This window comes from Pempheris klunzingeri, chromosome 7 (assembly GCF_042242105.1).
Source record: "Pempheris klunzingeri isolate RE-2024b chromosome 7, fPemKlu1.hap1, whole genome shotgun sequence".
Lineage (NCBI taxonomy): Eukaryota > Metazoa > Chordata > Actinopteri > Acropomatiformes > Pempheridae > Pempheris > Pempheris klunzingeri.
Window position 1 is genome coordinate 15,373,462 of NC_092018.1, and position 20,782 is coordinate 15,394,243.

Sequence of the window (20,782 nt, forward strand, 5' to 3'; positions counted from 1 at the left end):
TGATCTATTAGACCTGGCATTTGGGCCGGTGCAAGCAGCCTTGGAACACCCGGTAACAGCCAAATTAAGTAATACATCTTTTAATCCATCTTTTGGTTCAACCACAATATTTTGTTGATCCACTACGTCTGTCCTCGTTACTCTGACTGAAGTGTGTGTAATGTGTATATAAAGAGAAATGCTGCCATGTCCTCTTAGTTCTCCTCTGTGAACCGCCAATTTACTTGAAACGCAACTCTGGCAAGCAGAAGCCGCCCAAATGGAAAGCAAAGAGGGAAAATGCAGTAAAAAACACTGACGGTTTTGTATAGAATGTTCTCAGCTGTAACGTACACAAATTAAAGTGCTCACACAATGCTGTGCTGTTAGTGTAAAAGTGGATAATCGTATTGCTTTCTGCAGAATTTAATTACCTCTAAGGAAAATTCCCTGAAGGCTAAATTATTATTTTTTATTTATTGGAACTGAAGCACTGCTGTGACACAGACCAGCGTGTGCGTTATCAAGTCAGCATGCTAATTAAACTGGGCTTAATTCAATAATGACGCTCTGAGACTCTCATTGAAAATCACTCTCATTATCTGGCTCCCGTTGGTCTCTGAATTAGGGCTGGATTTATGGCACGTTACCAATCTCTTTCAAGGGTTCTTGTCTTTCACCTCGCATGTGGTCCTCGAGGGTAAGAGACCTATCCAAAGTTAAATGATGTTTACACAGTGGCCTGCTCGCTTGTTTTGACTCTTTTTATTTGAGCTGAACCTGCGTCTCTCTGTCTCTGTTGGCCTTGGAGTGCTGGATCAACGCTCAGGGTGGGACGGGAGGTGGAGCGTCTCATCAGCTCTCATGCCTTCATGGATATCCAGTGACACTGTGTGTCTGTCTTCTCTGTCTTCAGAATACAGTAAAAAAAACATTGTTATTAATTCCTAGATTGTAAATAGTAATACATAGGTAATGAGAGCAGGCAGCTTAGCCTGCAGATGAATTCTTATTACATATAAATCCCTCCTTAAGACTCTTAGTCAGTTTGTGGTTTGCTGAGGCCTGCAGCTACATAGAGCTCACTGTCTGAGTTCTGCATGCCTAAATATTTAGGGGGCAACGGCAGCCAATTGGAATCAGTGCTTTTTGCTCAATTGCATCTCATTCATGTCCGGGACTAAATGCCAAACCAGGATGGAGCATTTCCTGTGCATGCTTCCCACTTGAAAGGAGAAAAAAAAGCACAAGATTTAAGTGTGTCTAGTGGGAAGAGAGGATAAAGGGTGCAAAGAGACTGACACCAAACCTTCAGCAGTAACCGACTGTAAGTAGGACTTTCTGTTGAGTTTTGGTTTATGGTGTTCTAGCTGTGGTTAGGACAGGAGATAGAAGGATGTGTTTTCCCTCGCTGTTCCTCCGCACCAGGTTGCGATCTGGAAAGTTGAAAGGACTGCGTTCAGCTGCTGCCTGTGTCGGTGCCGTGCACCACACAGAGAGCCTTCCCAGCTCCACCACAGAGACGATTCCTCAGTGAAATGATGGGTTGACAATGACCCCAAAACCAGAAGCAGCTGTGGGAAGCATGCTGCTTTCCACTGACAGTCACAGTTTACAGTACACACAGGTACGCAAAGACATATGCACACACACACCTGAGGCAGAACATTACAGTGAGACTGCCTTCCAGTTAGGATCCAGGAGGAAGAGCAGAAGTGAAACGGTGAGCAAATACGATTTGGCACGTGCTGTTGTGCCCCTGTGTGGCCCTCAAAGGCTTTGTGGGTTTAGGAGACAAATTGAGCAAACCAACAAAGTGAGTGGCATGGTGCAGGGAGGAGCTGCTGTGGTTTACTAGACAAGACTCTTTGTGTGGTTTGTACTTTTTCACACTCTGTCACGCACCAAGGAAACCCTGAGCTAACACTGAGCTAAGGCACATCCTACCGAAGCATCAAGCATAGTAGCAGTGCTTTTTATTTGTAAATAATGAATTAAAATGGCCACAAAAACATTGCGTTCCTGACAGTGTGTTTCTATAAATGCATACACTGTGCAACTAATCTGTAGTTAAAGTTTGCTTTGACTCCAATACACAGTATTTGTTTGGAGAGATCTCTTACATCATCTGGATCAAGGTGATGCAGGAGATTTTTCATCAATTTGTAAGAACACTTTTGATAAGAGATGAGACACTGAGACATCCTGACCACTTCACTGGACCAGGTTACCTGCAGTCGTCTTTTTCTATTTCTCTTTATAGAGCTCTATGCAGTTAACCAAAGTCAGCTACAGTAACTATGAAAAGTGTGGGCAATTGCAAATGCCTGTTAGATAGATAATACAGATAATTAATTACAAAAGTATTTGCACAAAAATAGAATCCAAAAAGTATAAAACGTGCAAGCCCCCTGCAGAGCATATTGTAACTTTAATTTTTTTTACAGGATAACTTTCAACCATGAGATGCTGATCCGGGTTTAGTAGAAGTGAAACAATAGATTCACTTTCATTTTTATTTCAGATTTGATAGAAAACACAGCAGGACATGAAGTGCGGTGGTGATATATATGTACCTTCCATGTCTACTGACCGTGTTTAACCCCTCTGCCATGAGTGCACCACACAAGGGCAGGGCTGGTGTCTATGCTTTTGTTTGACCTGGCTCTTTTCATGTGACCCCCTGCTTTTTGATCCTAATGTAAATGAATTAGATGAAATGGGTGAATGGGGGTCCTGGAGCCTGACATGTGGGCCTGTTTTTTTTCTTTGGATTAGATGGATTCAATTAGCCCGTCTGATTTCTGCGAGGCCTTTGTGGTCTGACAGGGTTAAGTGAATGAGAGATACCATCCATAGTCTGGACTGAGTTATCACACTGTCGTTCCATGTACTGTACAGCTTATTGCTCTTGAAAGCTGACTAACTCTACCATCTGATGTGTCACTTCGCCGCTCGTGTACAGTAAGACCTCAGTAGCAGTGCTGAAGGGGCCTCCAAGTAGCGTGGATTTCTATGCTTAAGAAGCTACTCATCTTCTTTGCTTGTAAAGCTCTGTTAACCTTTGTATACTCCAGTGATGAAGTGATGCACTCTCATATGCCTCAGCTGTCACCTGCCTCCAAAAACTGCTCCATCTGTCTGTTGGCTGTCCAGGAAGTGCTCTCTCTGCAACCTCTGACCCCTGAAACCGGGTTCTGAATAAACAGCTAATTGGCTGGGTTTCCTGTTTAGCCTGATGGGAACATCGACTATTTCTGTCTGTTTACAGAGTTCAGCCTCTCTCTCTCTCTCTCTCTTTCGCAGAGTTGTGCTCTGTGTATTGTTTATAAAAGAACAATGTCCTTCACTACAACTGCGCTCCAAACATCAGGCTGTGGGGATTATACAGTAGTGACCTGCCTTCTGCAACTCCCTCGCGTTCCTGGAAATCTGCGCCTTTTGTTGTCTGTGGGAGGGTTTCACTTAGCTCATTTTGTGGCCTTTGTTTATTTGTGAAAGTCAGCTTTCAAGTCCTGATGTACAGAGTAGCACACTAATTGAAATATTGTGTGTTGAAATGTCTTAACTTGAGACAAATGAAGGTTATTGTGATAGGATGCCAAATGTGAAATTATTTTCTTTCCAAACATGCATGGACACTGCACACAAATAAACACATCTGTGTATGTTTTAAGCAGGAAACTTTGCGAATCAGATCATAATTATCTATTTTGTTCTCATAGAAAATGCATTGATACGCACATATTCAAGCATACCAAACCCAAACATGTGCGCTTTCCTCTGACTTGTAGTTTTTTTTCTGCATGATAAGCTTAGTCAAGAAGGAACTGCATCTAAACTGTCTGTGTTGAATTAAACGGCTTGCTTCTTTGCCAGATGTGACTTTCTCCTCTCCTATCTGTATTGAATTATTCAGGCAGTTCCGGATCTTCTGTAGCTTTTCATCCCGGGCCTGCATCCAGTTATGGGAGAGATACTGTGCCCAAAGTCAAGTGAGAGACCTTAAAGTCCAGGAGTCATAGGTTCAAATACAGGCTACACCACAAGAGGACTGACTCTGCTCTTGTTTAACACCCACACGAAAAAAGCCTTGACTTGACTGTGATTGATTTCAGCAATTCAGTGTTGATTTGCGAACATGCCATGATTTTATTTATTTCTTCTCCAAAGCTAGAAATAAAGCTCTGGTCTGGGATGATGTCTATTTTGGAGGCTTCAACTTTGGGAATGAAAGTGGTTTTTGTGATAGGAATCCTACTGATTTAGCACATTTTCACAACTAAACCTAAAATAGAGAGGATTTTGGTGTAAATGCCTAGTAAAACAGTCAGATTATAGTAATTATCAGTGGAGCGTCTCTCGTCTCTTGATTGCAGCTCAGTTTGAAAATACATATATCTGGTTTCTAATTTTGTTAGATTATTGTAGGACGATATTGACAGAGGTGTCCAGAACAACTTGAAGAGACAGAAAATGTACTTTTCATGTTGTTTGTTTGCTTTGTGAATAAACTGTTCTGTCTTCAAGTCATCTTGATATTGTGGCTGTCAGTGAAGTTATTGAAGTGAAGTCGGGCCGAAGTTTGTCCCCGTATATCAAGACTGGATGATTAAATCTGGTCATTAAATGAGTTGGAAGGTGCAGAGCTGAAGGCAGTGTTTTTATTGATGTGGCAGGAAACGGGAAGGGGGGGTGGGGGTGGGGTGGACTGCTGCTGCTGAATCTGTAAATCTCACAGACTGTTCACAATCCGCTCCCACTTTTAAGAGAGCTCACACAGCTCCACTCTCTCGATTAAGAACACACTCAATGTTGCAAACAGCCCATTAAGCACCATGTGGCAGGGGCGAGGATGATGTGAAACTGAAGGGTGTGTTAATGATGGCGGGCTGTCGCCAGTGCAGGGCCCCCGCTGCACTGGGAGCTCCTGCTGAGGGGACGTGGGCAGGTCTGTGGATCCACAGTAGTGGAAACACTGAACTCTGTCTCCTGAAAGTTATGTTCCTATACAACAAATGTGCAGAAGCGGAGGGGGTCTTGGCTGAATATTGAATAACTCAACACTGACTTGAAGCCTGAGACAGGATGCATTGGCTTTTTCAACATTTAAGCAAAACCACAGTCTTTCCCCTAACTTTTCCCCAATGTTTTAGTGGCAAAAACCTAACAACACATGTCTCCAATCTCTGGTGTTAGAGTTTTATGCTTCGTTGGTGTCGCGTTGTGGTCCTGCACAACCCTGTTGGGGTTCGTTTTACGATAATGGCCGCTAATGGCTAATACATCATCCCACTTATTACACAGTTTCATATTAATATCAATTAAATATTGATTTTAAAATGCTTTCCGCTATCAGAACTGTGTCCATAGCAACAGTTTGTTATACTTAACAGAACAGAACTTAACAGAATAATTGACCAATCAGAATTGAGTATTGAACAAAGCTGTGTAGTAAAGTAACTTAACACCAGGCTGAAAAGCAGTGTCTTGGTCCACTCCATGTCAGCAAGCCCCCAGGAAGTGCGCCAGGATTTGAAGCCAATTTTACACAGTGGTCAAACTGTGTGATTACTACAATGGCGTCCATCACGTGATGCCATTGGACCCAAAAGACTTTTTCCCATAGACTTACATTGTGAAAGTCACAAGCCCCATGAAATGACTCGTTTCACCATTAGACTTTCATCCATTCGGTCCAATAACATTTAGATATTTTACATTAAGTCTAGAGGAGCATTTTATTTGCCGGCTCGGCAGGGTCGGGATGCTAGTGCGCATGGTCCATGGGCCCGACAATGTGCAACATCTGGATACTTTTACACCCAGGAAGTTGAACTTTTTGGCTTCATGCGCCACTAAGCAAATTTCATAGGAATGATAAGAGTCCCGCCTTCAACACTGTATCCAGTGATGTCACAGAGAGAAAAGAAAAACCAGTTAAAAAGTTAAACCAGTGGGGTTCAGCAAAGACAAGAATTACAGGGGGCTTTAATGAGTCAGTATGAGTGTTTTCTTTATGTGTGTGAGATTATTTTGGTACCTGTGGGCAGAGCCAGGAGAGATGCAGCAAGCCTGATTTCAGTCCTTCTGCAAAGCTAAGCCACACACCTGCAGGCTATAGCTTCTTATTTAGCACCTCCGACATGAGAGTGGTGTCAAGCCTCTCATCTAAGTCCCGGCAAGAAAGCGAATTCCACAAAAAGCCAAAGTATTCCTGTAAAAGTCCACACACAGGTCTGTCCTGGCTGACTCTGACAATGGCAAGTCCCTCGGAGCAAAGTGATTACTTTAAATATCCATTTCCCATGATCCCCTGTCAGACGAAGCAAACCTCACTTCCACTGTGTGCCGTGGCCCTCTGCCCTCTAAGCTGATAAGAATCCTATAAGCCAAGTGATTCGCCAGTAGGGAAAGGGCTAATTAACATGGCCTGCGCCGCCATTGGTTTAATGTGGAAAGACATCCTTTTGATGTAAAAATTTATGCGAAATGATTATCAAGATTACAGCTTCCCTCCTAATCTTGATGTACTGTTCCGTCTTTACCATTAATTGGAAACATCTTCAGCTAATATCTCTGGTCAGGCTAATCTGGTGAAACTGCAGCACCAAGTGGACATTTCACTCGGCTCTCATCCTCCTCTTGTGACCCCTTCCCTGTGTGGTTGGTTTAATCTGAGCTCCCCTGGAGCATATTTGAGTTTAGTATCATAAGATATGCTTCAGTTTATTCCCAGTTGAATACTTCTGACAATACTCTTGTGTTTCTTTTTTACAGGATACTGAGCCACAACAAAATCCGAATTCTGAGAAATGGATCCTTCATTGGACTTAACGCTTTGGAAAAACTGTAAGTAGCCTGCTGTTTATCATCCTTCATGATTACTCATCTCTGCATATGTCATTGCTAATGTGAGATATATCTTATGCATCCACGTGTGAGCTGTTATCTTAGCGCGTCTCAGGCAAAGAAATACAGACAGGGTATCAGGGGGATCTGAGCAGCTCTGTGCGCTTCTATCCAATCATGGGCTTCTGTCCAGCAGGGAGGATGATGCACTCAGACCGGCTATCACAGAGTTATGTTGAAAAGTTCACATAATTACGCTTCAGTCCGTCATTATCAGGTAAGCCCCACTCCACAGGACAAGATAAGGGAGATCTCTGGGAGGAGATGTGTGTTGGCAGCTTCGCCTGTGGTTCACAGACAGTCTTGTAATCTCTCTGAATGGAGTGTGAGGCAGGTGATGGGCAGGATAATTGTGGGGAAATATAAATGAATGGCCGTCTAGGCGACAAACAGGAAAGGAACCATAGAGGGAACTGTTGTCTATCAGAATAGCTCTTCAGTGTTTTAGCCATAAGCCATAAGTCGGTCAGCCACTTTGATCCTGACTGAAAAATCTCAGCTATTGGACGGAATGCCATGAAATTTAGTCCAGATATTCATGGTCCCTAAATGATGAATCCTAAAGTCTTTGGGGATCCTCTGACCTTTCCCTCTTGCACCATCATGACATCAACATATTGGGTTTTTAGCAAAGTGTCTCGACCACTATTGGATGGATTGTCATGAAATTTGGATCTGAAATTTAAATTTGCACCCCCAGTGGATGAATTACAGTCACAGCAGTGGTGGGCCGTCAGGGCCAGCAAGGCCTTCTCTGCTGGCCTAAACTCAGAATCACTGATTTACGTTTTAATATTTTCCCATTAATCATTTTAGATTATTCCTAATAGTCTATGCTCTTCATTTCATAGCGCGTCTCTGGGCTGGGGTGCTTCCAGCAGTGTATGTCTATATTAGAGCTTTTATCCAATCATATTTCAGCCATCATGTGTTGCCAGGGTCAAAGAAATCTGCCCTGAGGCCTTCAGAATCAAAAGTGCAGGCACCCGTAGCTTAAAATACATCGCAATGAAACTGTTGCTTTAACCAATCAGATTTCGAGTTGGTGACCCCAGGGCCTTCTAGCAGGCGTACGATGACGTCAGTATTTTCACGTCCTCTGATTGTCCCAGCCGGGAAAAGGGTTCGTCCGCCACTTTCAGGTCAGCAACTACGAGCGGTACCCTCGGCTTACAGAGGAGCAAATTGTGTTGCTGAGAATGTCTGGTATTGGCAACTGAACGACTCTGTGTTTGAAGCCGAGTCGGTGGTTAGAGTGTTTGGTGACTTGTTGAATTCTTTTAATTGGGTTTCTTGTTTTAGTGATGTCATTCATTCTCGTAACATGAGATACCTGTCTGCAATGCAGCGTCCTGTTATACTGCCTTTGTGTATAATATTGATGGTTTCTATAGCCGTGACGTCATAATGATGGTATTAAGAGGTGGTTTGATTCAGGTAGGACGCCACTGAAGGCCCAGGTGTAAAATGAACGGCCCGCCACAGTCATTGGGTCTATTTGTCAAGGTCTTTGCTTTATGACTAGTGCTAATCAGCAAAGCTCAGCATAAGCACGCTACCATTGCCATTGTGAGCATGTTACAGTAGCATGTTGCTGTTAGAAAATTCAGGTGAGTCAGAACGAGGAGATTTGCTCAGAGACTACAGTAACAATTTGACTGTGTGGATTTAGATAACAGGAAATGAGATAAACAGCAGGCATCGTGCATTTGGAGTTAAGTGTACAGTACGCGTGGTATATGTCTTTTAGTCAACTTTATAGTCATCACAGGCAAGACTGGCGATTATAGGCCACCACTCCGGGCTCCTTGAACGCTCAGATACTCTTATGTGAGAATTACATCTGTGTGTGTTTCCCACCAGAAGGTGTTCTGTTTTACAGAGCATCCCAGTAAAGCTTTACAGCGTCCCGGTAGCTAACAACACACATGGAGCAGCTTCAGTCTGGATACTGTAGTCTGGCAAACATACTTTTTTTGTTGGAGGGGTGGGTACGTTGAAGGGATATTAGTTCCACATGCCAATTGGAGTTGCCACCCATGAAGTTAACGAGCTTCTCAAAAATGGCGAAAAAAAAAGAAAAATATGGTAATTTGCTGCAGTTGTTGGCTTGTTAGTACCTACCTGCTGGAGCTCACACCAGAGGTGCCAGTTGAGAACAAAAGCCAAATTTTAGCTGAATCGCTGTTTTTATGTCTGGCATGTGAACACCATGGGTGAACAGTTTCAAGGCCAAGTTCTCAGTTCTCACCTCAACTGTCTCGTACTGAAGACGCTGATAAAGCCGTTCACTAAAAAAGATCTTGTGACTAATAATACTTGGGAAAATAACTGAAGTCATAGCATATCTGTAGTTTAAAGTGTTTAGTGTAAAATGAGCTGATGTTGCTTGTTTTTGTAAGTGAGGACAAGGCTCCCCGTAGCTCTGTGGGGTCAGTGGGTCGGGTAACCTGAGCTTACCCACTAACTGGCCCATGTAGCTGGAGCAGTGATAAAACTAGCAGGAGGCAACAGGGTGGAGCTTTCCTGGAGGCTCACAACTAAAAGACCAGGGGGAAAGACACAGAACAGGCAGACAAACTAACACACACATACTTATGCTCCACAGAGGCAGATGTGGGCGTCTGGTGTAAGGAGAGGACATAGCGTAAATCATGCAGGCCTCATTTCACTCCTCTGCTTCAACCTCTGCTGGCTCTCTGACACACAGCGGTGGAGGTCTGCTCACTCACACTGACGTCTTCAACCTTTAATTGAGCCCTGCACAGCTTATAATTACATCTGAGCTCATGGTGAAATTGCTGTCTGATGTGAAAAATGCCACATTGAAATTCACCGTTGCTGCGATGGAAGGGTCTGAAGGGAGAAGAGAGTTTACCGTAAAGGTTTCCGTCAGATTCCAGTTTTGTTTGCTCTCTTCAGCCCGCCATCGCTGCTCAGGTCTCCTCATTGTTTCCAGTGTGTCGTCTACATGTGCTTGTCATTTGCAGCAGTAGTGAGCAGTTACTCATATTATGTGGTCAGTGCTGTAATCAAAGGCCAGCCCACTAGGGCTGAGTAAACACACATCAGGGAATTACACTGCATCTCTTCCCCTACGTGACAAGGATAAACACAGTCTGCTCCCTGACGGCACACGCACACACACACACACACACTCTCACTCTTGGCCCATCTCTGTTGTGACTCCAGTGTGTACTGTAACTCTCGAGTGTGTTTCCTAGTATGGGCACCTTCGCTTCTTGTCCAGTCATTTCAAATGGGTCTGGTAACTCTCAGCAGACGCATACTCACACCCACACACTCACACCAGACATCTATTCAGAGTTGAATGAAGTCTGATCTGCTGTTGTTAGTTGGAGAATACAGCTCGGGGGCAGGCCACCCTCCTCCAGGCCTGGGCCAGACAGTGCAGCAATCTACACAGTTAGCCCTTTCATTGGGACAAACCTCCTCAAAGCCACTATTGCCTTCATAACCTGCCAAACCACCCAAGTGCAGAGGAGCAATTTAGCCTTGTTTGTTTTTGCCCTCTTACTGGACTACTGTGTTTTTGTAGCTCTTTTAAATAAGCTTGCCATCCAACAGCTACATTTGGATCTTGGAATACCTCCGTGTTTTCCAGCTTTTGGGATGAGACAACTGTTGAATCATACCTGGCTTCTGTGGCGACACTTGCTATATGCAAAATAGGTCACACTGCAAGACACCATCAGTCCTTCAATACTGTACTTGTGCACCTATTTGAGTACCTCCACCTCTGTGCACACCCTTTCTGATGGGAGCTGACGCTGGCAGCCCCACTAACGAGCCGGGACCTTTATGAGTTGCGGACAGATCCCAGCAGCCTGTCCTGTGCTGATTTGAGGCGAGGTAATGAGAATAATGAGCAAAAAGGGCAGAGGCAGTCTGGCTCTTGTCCAACTGGGCCCCACTGCACCATGGGACACAGGACAGGCAGGCAGGGCACAAGGGGCCCTCATTACCAGGTCTGTTCACCCTACAGGGAGAGAGGGAGCAGGGAGGGAGAGCAGAGGGCAGCGATGATGATGGATGAGGGAGCAGCAGGGCGCCTGCAGTGGACAGGTCTGAAAGGCAGGAGTGAGGCTTGTGGTTAAGACTGGATAGAGGCTCAAGGTGTTGGCAGCATGATAGACTTTGTCAACAAGACAGTCTGAAATGATCCCTGCCTGACATGACTGTACTTTTGCTGTTGTTACACCACAGAGGAGTACGCACAGGAAATATCATGCAAGATAATTGAAAACTTCCTGTTGACTCTTAACAACCTTATTCAAGAGCAGAAAATAAGGAGTGCCTGTGATTTATGCTTGTAGAGCAACAAGAATTACGGGAAGTTTGCACTGAAACCTGTGACCAATAAGTCACACGGGGCATGAGAATGTGCAGATGTTGGATATGTTTAGAAAAATGTCTGCATGATAGAAAACATATACACTATTATCACATTATGTTTGAGAATGCTTAGGCTAAGGCCGATTCATTACTTTTTGACTTGATAGTATCTGCTCTACAGAAAGGGGAGACGGGCCACTCAGTCTTTGCCTGATCCTCACTGAAACCGACCTTGAAATCGCCTCTGCCATTCTGAGCAGCTGGGGTTAGGAAGTTGTCCAACTTAAACAACTTTACCATCTGACGCAGGGGAAGTGGAGCCGAGATGGCTAAAGATGGTATGGTGGCTGGAGAGAGAGGGAAAGAGAGGGAGGGAAAGAAGAAAAGCACACTCCTGCACTATGTCTTATATAAATCTGGGGTTGTTTTCCTTAGTGGGAGATTAACATTATTTCCACACAGGCTAAGCAAATTACCTTGATGAGTGGGAACAAAGCAGAGGTGGGCAGCACTATACCATGTAAAAACAGTGGAGAATGTGCGGACATGGCAAGGAGCCCTCCTGTCTAGACCAGCCTGGGTAAGACCAGGTTCAGACTGTACCAGCCCACCACTCCGGAGAGAGCTAAGGCCAGCTGTGGAGGTTGCACATGGGAGTGTCCCGCCCAGAAAAATGAACGTTTCTGTTAGTACATTTACCCGCACACGCCATTGAGTGGCCCCCGGTTAGGCAACGGTCACCTAATGAGAGTGCATGACATTAAGGGGTGGAGCGGGTGAGGAAGGGGTTAAGCGTGCTGGAGAGTGGAAACAGAAAGGGGGGTGCTGCTGGAGTTGATAGACTCCAGATGTGTCTTTCAGATAAACTGAAGGAACGGGGTGTGTTTGTATTGCAAGCCTAGCTCAGTCATGGCTCTGGGGGTTTATTGAAACAGCGAGCGAGCCCCCTCATAAGCCCATTACCAAATCGTACGCTTTATACGCCTGTAACTCTCTCTCGCACACTCATTTGGCAAACTTGATATGGTTTCAGTGGTGTGTTCCTCCAAAGGAACTTGAGCTTTCTCTGGACTTACTTCCCCCCACTTCCGTTTGTGTTCCTTTTCTGCTTTATTTTTACATCTCCCCTCTCCCAGCTCACTGGGTCTCTGGCTGTTCCTCCCCCTTCCCACTCTCTTCATGCTGTAGTCCACCTACTGGCTGAAAATTCACTCACGGACATGAGTCTCCCCTTTTCATTGATAATTTGAATGGAAGGCATGTGTTCCTGCTTCCTTCCCAGTTGTTACGTGTGCATTGTTTCAGCACTAGGTCTATTAACTCAAGATATCAATGAGGTTTTTGACAGAATTAAACTGCAGTAATATCATTTCATAAATGTAATTTATGAATTAATAACTGCAAAAACAGCAAAAAGCAACCAAAAAAAAGAAATAGAATTAAAGAGCAACCGCCTTTTCTTTTTTCTCAAGGTGTCTGACCCTGAGAAATTTTACATGGTCTTTAATCTGACAGACAAATATTACCATGCACTGTATGTCCCATTGAAACCATAAACCAACTTTCATTGTTTCTGACTGCTGTGCATGCTGGGAGATCTCATGTAAACGAACTGAGCTGCCAAACGGGCATCGGCCCCCTTTTGCTCCAAAACCCAGAACTGAAGTCAATAACAGTCCATTCAGGCGTTCCAGAGTTTTCCTTGGCAGAATAATCTACAGCTCCTCTTGCTGCAGACTATAGAAACATATAATCAACTAGGGAAATTTTACACTTCAATTAAAAGTGTATATTGCTTTTTCTGTATGTCCTGCTAACGGCTGTGCAGTTGTATTCACTGTTAATGTTACTGTCAGTCATTTCTTTGAACCACACTGTATTACAGTAATAATGGTGTATGATCAGGTGGTGATTGTCTAGGTTTGAAAGGAAATATCTCAAATACGTGCCCAGTGGTAATCCAAATGACATGAAATATAGAAAGATATAATACAAAGGGTCTATCTTTGCACCTTTGGCTTCATGGCTGCACAAAAGCCATTGGTTTGCCAGACGAGTACAGACAAAAACGTTGATTAGGTATATCCAATCTGAGAGGAACCAGAAAAAAGTAAAGAAAATAATCTGGGGAAGGGGCAGCAAAGCAGGAAATTAGTAGAAAAACAAGAGCTCGGCAGATCCCGGTTTCCTGTTTTGGGGGGAAGGCAGGAGTACGTTTGGGGCCTGTGTTACAGAGCCCCCATTGTGAGCAAGTGTGTTGAGGAGTAGGGAGGTGGGGTCTGCGGGGCCATACACAGGGACGATTTTGCACAGTACTGAATCCCCTAACCCACCTGCCCCTCCCTACAGGGGAAAGCTAGCTAGTAAAAAAAAGGAGAAAAAGGAAACTGTAAAAATAAACGAGCAAGGGCTTCTGCTAGAGACGCCAACCAGACAGGAAATGACACGCAGCACAAAAATGGTCTCCATTGACCCCTGTCAGGAACCAAGGTGCCAGTTATCCCCCCCCCTTGCTTTATTATTCCAACATTCCTTTATTCCATCCATAGACTTATTTATGTGTTTCTGTCTTCAGGCAGTTGCATATGTTGCTTTACATCAAGAGATAAATACAATTCAAGTATAAACACTGTATCGCCATGTCTTTCCATCAAAAAAGAAAAAAAAAAAATCCAGGAACAGGAAATTCTTGATTCCAGTCTGGCGATAATGAGTGGCCATTCCCTGGCTTCAGTCATTTTCCCAGCACCCTCCGGGGCCAGGGCCTAAACAATGTCAGTGGAGCACTCCAGTCCCTGCTGCTGTGCTGCTGATAATGGAGCACTCCACGTCTGGAGCGCTTTACAGACCATGTCTTCATTATTACCCTCTCCCTGCCCTACAAGCACGTCGCTCCTCTCCAGCCTGCATGGGGCCCAGGTGCTCATCCCATGTACCACACAGAGAAATGACTCTTCAGAATGGCAGAGGACCAGCCCCATTGATCAGAAGGAGTTTGTCAGGGGAAAAAAAGACATTCTTAATGGCAGCCGCTGGTGTTAGGCCCAGCGGCAGCAGACAATGGCCTCTTCTGGGCTGGGAGTGAGCTCGAGCCTGTCGCAACCCAATCACATAGGCCACATGTGGTGAAGGGGATAAAGCACTGCACTCCCAAGGTTACAAAGCATAACTCAAAGAGGAAGACCACAGTCATAATAACAACGATGTCACCACCAATCAAGTACATGCTACAGAAGATAATGAAAAAGGGATAGCTACAAGTTGCAACTTCTAACCTTTTCCACCGTGATATTTTCATGCTCAGCAAGCGTGATGCTTTGAAGTATTTCTTGTCTCTGCTATGATCCTTTTGCTTGGTGACAGCTGTTGTCGTCAGTGTCGAGGCCACTGAGCCGTGAAGCTGTTGTCAGGGAGGGCGCTGTCTATCCCAGAGGGCACACAGGCAAGTCATCGCCTGCGCATGAGGCCTGCTGAGGCTGCAGTTTATGCTGGTTTGAAGGAAAGTTGGAAACAAGTCTGAGTGTGGGTGAGTGCAGAGATTTATCCTGGATTGTGGTGGTAAGCAAGAGCTGATATTCGGGCTACGGTAGGGCTAAGCACTTGGCCACTGCCTCAAGCCCTGTTGACTCTGGTGAGCTCCTCCACATTCCCCAGCCTGGTGATAAGAGAGTGTATCAGAAGTAGTGGACTGTTGGCACTCCTCGGGCCAAAGCACACACAGCACCGTACCCTCTCATGCTGGTATTAAAGCAGCAGGCTGTAGGAAATGAAGATGTTTGATGTCTTTGATACTTATTTTTTTATTGCTAGTTGATGATGGGTTTTGTCACACTGGGAAAATATTCATTTAAAGAAAACTTGAGGTGCTTATGAACTACGCACTATCAGTGTCATGTGCCAGTGTGTGGCTCTCAGTGCCTGTTTCATCTTTGTGGCTCAGTCAGGGTCATGCATGTATGCTTTAGGTTACTCTAGTCTCCAGGCAAAGAATTGCACCCATTGCAATGCCTTCTAAGAATAGCGAAACCAATGTTTGTATGCCTGTGCATGTACATTTGTGTCTGTATACTCCGCTTGTTTAGATAGACAACACATATTGTCTAACAGTTCTTCTTGCATCAAGAAACCACATACTAATTGATATAATGTGTCATCGTATAACATTATCATATTTGTCCTCCTTATTGTGCTGCAAGACTGTTTTCCTTTCAAATGTAATAATGTTTTAAACTATAATTATTATACCCTTTATTTTTTAGGGTACTTTGATAGATTAGATCTATTTTCCAAGAGAGAACTGAGCACAGCAGGGGAAATACGTACAGAGAGAAGACATAAAACACAAACAGCTTCACAAAAATCTCTAAGTAGTTCCATTATTAAATGTATAAAATAGGGCGGTGGCCTAAGGTACAGATAATCAACTTAAAAGAGCCTTTCATCAATTTAACATTGCACTCCTATAACATTATCAGTTTCTTGATTGTCTCATTTGTATAGCAGATACATATTTGAGTGCATGTACATGGAGGTCAGTGTTACACAGCAAATGCATGTGTGCGTATGAGTGTGAAAAAGGCAAACGGGGAGGGGGAGTCGGTCGTCACAGAGGAAATAGTGGGCAGTGCCTCGTCTTTCATTGCTGCACTAATGAGCCCCGGGACACACAGACTGGAAACAGCAGTATTGTTCTCCCCCCCGTCCTGGTCAACAAATCCTATACAGCTCCTGACACACAGAAACACATGTACATTCAGAGCAGCACACACAAAGATTACCGCATACATAGTGACAGGCGCACAAGCCCGCACACACACATGCTGGAGAGTATTCTTGTTCTCTGTCAAGCGCAAACACATACACACTCCTCTTTAATTTGAAGAGATGTATACAGCACCAAGCTGATTTTTTTCTATTTTAGCTTCTTGGTCAGAATCACAGAGGTGGAAACGTCTCCAGCTTTTTAAAAAGCCGTGAAGTTGTTGCAAAGTGTTCTGTCTGACAAGCTGGCAGGCGCTCAAAGAGCTGGGCTGAGCTGTCCAAGGCTGTCTGCTTTGAAACAAACACAACAGACCTCTGCCTTTTGGTCCAAAGCCAGATAGTTTCTGCTCCATCATTATAACCTGTCTCCCGTCTATAATCCAGATATGAGTGATGGCTTACCAAGAGTTTGGACCGAGAGCAAAACCCCTGATCTCTGACTCTATCCCAGCCATACCGCACGGTCTAATTCTTTACGGGAAGCTATTTTCTAAAACAATTTTCTTGCCTGAGTTTGATCAAAATAGCTCATCTCTTGGAAAGTGTACAAGACAATGGTTAAGAGATGCCTGAGGTCGTACATGGTGTGAGGCAGTGCGGTTGAGAACAGCGATGTCAGATAATCTATGTGGAAAACAGGACCAGAAAGTCCCCTGAGGTCTTGCCTACCACAGTGGCATCTTGGGTAGAAGTCAAATAGGCAGAAGTGCAGGCACGGTGTTGATGCTTTAGAGCTCCTGTAAGGAAATCCTCCTCTGCGACTAGTCCGATGGGAGCAATAATTTTTCATGCTGTAGAAACATGGATCGCATTCCAGCCCACATCGGCCATGTCCTGTCGACAACCATCCGTCTCATGACCTGCCCTAACCCCGTTATTCCCACCTGGCCAATGAAAAACTTGGATTCAAAATCTAATGCAGGTTAGCTGATGGAGAGGGGCATCTGGCTGAATAGTTTAACACGTGGGTGTGGGTGCGGAATGGGAAAAGGGTGGAGTAAAGTGCAGCGGATAGTATGAAATTAGATCCTCAAAGGCAGTTAAAGGAATTAATGTTTATGGTTAGCAATGGCCAAGTTTATCATGGGAAGAGTCACTTTGAAACAACATGAAAAATGACAGAACCCCTTGCTTGCAGTTTTAGATTCCACTTCTAGTTTATTTGGTCAAGAGTCTACATCTTGCTAGCCTCAAGCCCAGGTGGCTGATGGGATAAAATTTCCTATCTGTGTGCAGAAACACCCTGCTGTGTCCCACTGGAGGATCCAGGTTTAGGAAATGTGCCTCCACTCCCCTTCATTTTCAACTTAACCCTTCGGAGTCTTGGACCGCCACACGGCGTCAAAGTCACATGACGCACGTTTGAAAATGTAAAGCTGTGACACAAGCACGCAGGTGCTCAATTCAAAGACTGTTGGAAAGCGGACACTTCAAACTTTTTACAAGTGTTTGAATTTTGTCGATCGGCCTATTAAGACTAAATTTATGAAGAGCCGAAGTCGCGCACTACAGCTCTTCTACGAGTTAGAAGATGCTGAATCTGGGGAAGAACGTTCTGATTCTGAGGAAGACTCCTTTCAGAGGATGAAGTGGATGCTGCGCGTGAAGACGAACGAGAGGAGGTGTCCGCACAGACCCCTGCTCCTCCAAAGACCCAACTAGTTCCTACTCGGATTTTGTGTTTCTTTTGCACTTTTACATACAATGTGTCCATATATTATGTCAAAATAAATAAATACTTGTAGAATCACATAGGTGAGGTTGTGCTGAAAAGAAAGACACAAAGAAAGGCAAGCTAAGCAGTTTTAATGGGAAACACAAAGGTAAAATGAAAAGTAGTAAAAAACGCCATTTTACCCCAGACTCTGAAGGGTTAAAGAAGCCTTCCACTGAAGTCTCATTGTTAAAGGAATAGTTCAACATTTTGGGAAATACGTTGATTCTCTTTCTTGCTGAGAGTTAGATGGCTATCACTCTCATGTCTGTCCATTAAGTATGAAGTTAGCTTAGCTTACCATAAAGACTGAAAACAGCTGGAAACAGCCAGCCTGGCTTTGTCCAAAGGTAACAAAATCTGCCAACCAACACCTCTAAAGGTCAGCAATTAAAACGTTGTATCTCATTTGTTTAATCTGTACAAAAACGATAATTTGCCAAGACGTGTCAACATCCTCCCTGCGTGCAGTTTCTCATAGGCCTAATATTTGCTCTCTCCCCAGGGACCTCAAGCACAACTTAATCAGCACCATCATGCCTGGAGCCTTCCAAGGCCTGTCTGAGCTTCGGAAACTGTAAGTAGACATTAACATAATTCACATTCCTTTTGGGTTCAGAGAAGCAAACATATTAACTGAAATCATAAATGCAGACATGGAAATATTGAATTGTTTGGTGTGAGACAAATGAAGTCAGGGTAGGCTTTTTTTTTATGATATGAGCAGCATCGTTTGCCATATTCACAGTAGTTGTGGAAAGAGACGGGCCCACATATCCCCCTCACATCTATCTTAAGCGCACTCTGTTTTGGCAGCTCATGGCAGATGTCATATGTTATATTGAGCTCCTGGTGTTAGTGTGACAATAAAACCCCTTTCGCCAAGTGTTTCTGCCAATCCTTGTGGGGGCCGCGGGATGTCATCTCTGGTGCCCCGCACCACCACCGTGGAAACCTCAGGGCCAAGCCGAGGCTTCATTGGATGTGACAGGGCAGCTGTTTGCAGCCGCTCGCTGCTCACTCATTGTGTTTTTGGACACCAAGGTCTGGTTGCGGCGTGGGTCGGAGCTGGTTGTCTGCGCTGCACTGCGTGACTCCCCTTCCCTCCTCCCCCTACTTGTGTTTTCCCTGCAAGGTCTGGGGCTTCTCAAAACAAACAGGGGGAGATAAACACATGCTCTGGACAGCTCTCTGCTGGGTAGTGTCAGAGGTGCAACAGAGCAGATCCCTCTCTGGCTGTGGCTATACATCACACTCAGAGGTGGACGGCAGAACAGGGGCCCTGCTTTTACCCCATTGGTGATAAATTTTTCCTGGGGTCCCATGGAGCAGAGATAAGGGAAAGTGGCAGGGACTGTGGACATGCTTATTGAGATGTTTAACTTCCTAGGCCTATCAGTATGGAAAACACACGAGACAAAGAAAACCCTTTATTTATTATTTATTTATTTTTTATAAATGAGATGTCCTGCACAGTTTTGCCCATATTTCAGATATGTGGCGTTTGATCTAATATCGCAAAAACAACACGGGTATTGAAAGAGTCAAGATATCACACTCTGTGCCTGAGCCGAGTCCTGTCCTTCAAAAAGAGCCAACACATTCCTTTGTCTTTTCACACTTTTAGCGACCTATCCAACAACCGCATTGGCTGCCTGACTGCAGACATGTTCCAGGGGTTGACCAATCTCACGAGACTGTAAGAGACAGATAAATTGATTCCATAAAAACATTGTACTCTCTGCGTTGTGGGGAAGCTATTGAGTCAACTTGATAATATCTAACTTGTGTACTGCTAGGAACCTCTCTGGCAACATCATATCCACCATGAATCCAGGAGTGTTTCAGGAGCTGCCGTCTCTCAAGCTAGTGTGAGTATTAGACACTGTCGGCACTCTGACGAATTCCCCCTCACAGCATACCATTCCATATCTGAGTAAAACAATAAATACTCTAGACAACGATAACATTTTGTTGTGGGGTGGTTAACTTTGTTTCACAATGACTTCAAGCCTGTAGCAAAAAAACTAAAATAAGTAAATTCAACGTGTATTTATTTAAATTTGGATATTTTCATCTATGTATTGCTTGTAGATGAATGGATAAGTCTGTCCACAAACATTTCTGATCTGAACAAACCTTTGCTTGTCTTTCAAATGCATTACTGCCAGCTCTGGCATAAAACAGTCAGTTCAGTGAAAAGGAAATGAAAAGAAAAAAATAAATCTGTAATATGTAACAGATATAGTGAAAGGGTGGCTGTAATTCCACATTAGGCGTTACTTAAGTAAAGTATGCATGCATCAAGCATTCATGTATGATTTATTTTAACATACCTGTACAGTACAGTACAGTTTTAGACTTTGATTTATTATTTATTTATCTTTATCTAATGTGTGTATATATATGTTTCTACTCTTATTGTTTCACTTTGTGTGTTTTTATATTTATTCTATTTTATTTGTTTCACTCTGGAACAGGCACTAAGAACATTTCACTGCACATTATACTGTGTATAATAAAGAGATATGACATGTTGATCCTAGAGATAACGCTGTATCTGAGCTAGGTAGAGGCAAAAGTGAAAACTTGCTTATCTCCCTTATTGTTAAATGACCTTCACTTCTCTCTCCAGGAACTTCAACTCAGACTACCTGTCCTGTGACTGTGGCTTGCGTTGGGTCCCGGGCTTCTTTCGCAGCAGTTCAGCCCGGTTGGGGGACGAAACCCTGTGTGCCTACCCCAGGAGCCTGAGGGGAAAGCCCCTTCGTGGACTGAGAGAAAGCCAGCTAAGCTGTGGTGAGAGCCTGGCTAGTATGAGGCATATGACTGAGGCGGTTCACCACTGTGTTGCAGAGGACATTGGCTTGTGGATGACAATGACAGTGGACTCATGACTGAGCTCAAGATCGTCTCAGTATTTCTAAGAATTGGCAGGCCAAAAGGGTGGAAATAGATCCATCCCAGTAGCTCGGCAGGGACATATTTCTAAAAGTACCAGTGAGCTGTGTCAACAACTAATCCTGTGGGTAGCATTTACGAATTGCTGCTGCCTGCATC

General features: G+C 44.2%; 2 protein-coding genes across 2 annotated transcripts in view; one reads left to right on the forward strand and one right to left on the reverse strand.

The window, feature by feature from the left end:
* The window catches only part of adrb3a (adrenoceptor beta 3a), a 132,750-nt gene that overhangs the window by 55,280 nt on the left and 56,688 nt on the right, over window positions 1-20,782 (reverse strand). The window lies entirely within an intron of this gene.
* adgra2 (adhesion G protein-coupled receptor A2) overlaps window positions 1-20,782 on the forward strand; it is a 38,496-nt gene that overhangs the window by 10,658 nt on the left and 7,056 nt on the right. The window contains exons 2-6 of the mRNA XM_070833439.1: window positions 6,760-6,831; window positions 18,228-18,299; window positions 19,350-19,421; window positions 19,522-19,593; window positions 20,358-20,521. Of these exons, the coding sequence (XP_070689540.1) occupies window positions 6,760-6,831; window positions 18,228-18,299; window positions 19,350-19,421; window positions 19,522-19,593; window positions 20,358-20,521 (452 nt within the window). The remainder of the gene's footprint in view (window positions 1-6,759; window positions 6,832-18,227; window positions 18,300-19,349; window positions 19,422-19,521; window positions 19,594-20,357; window positions 20,522-20,782) is intronic.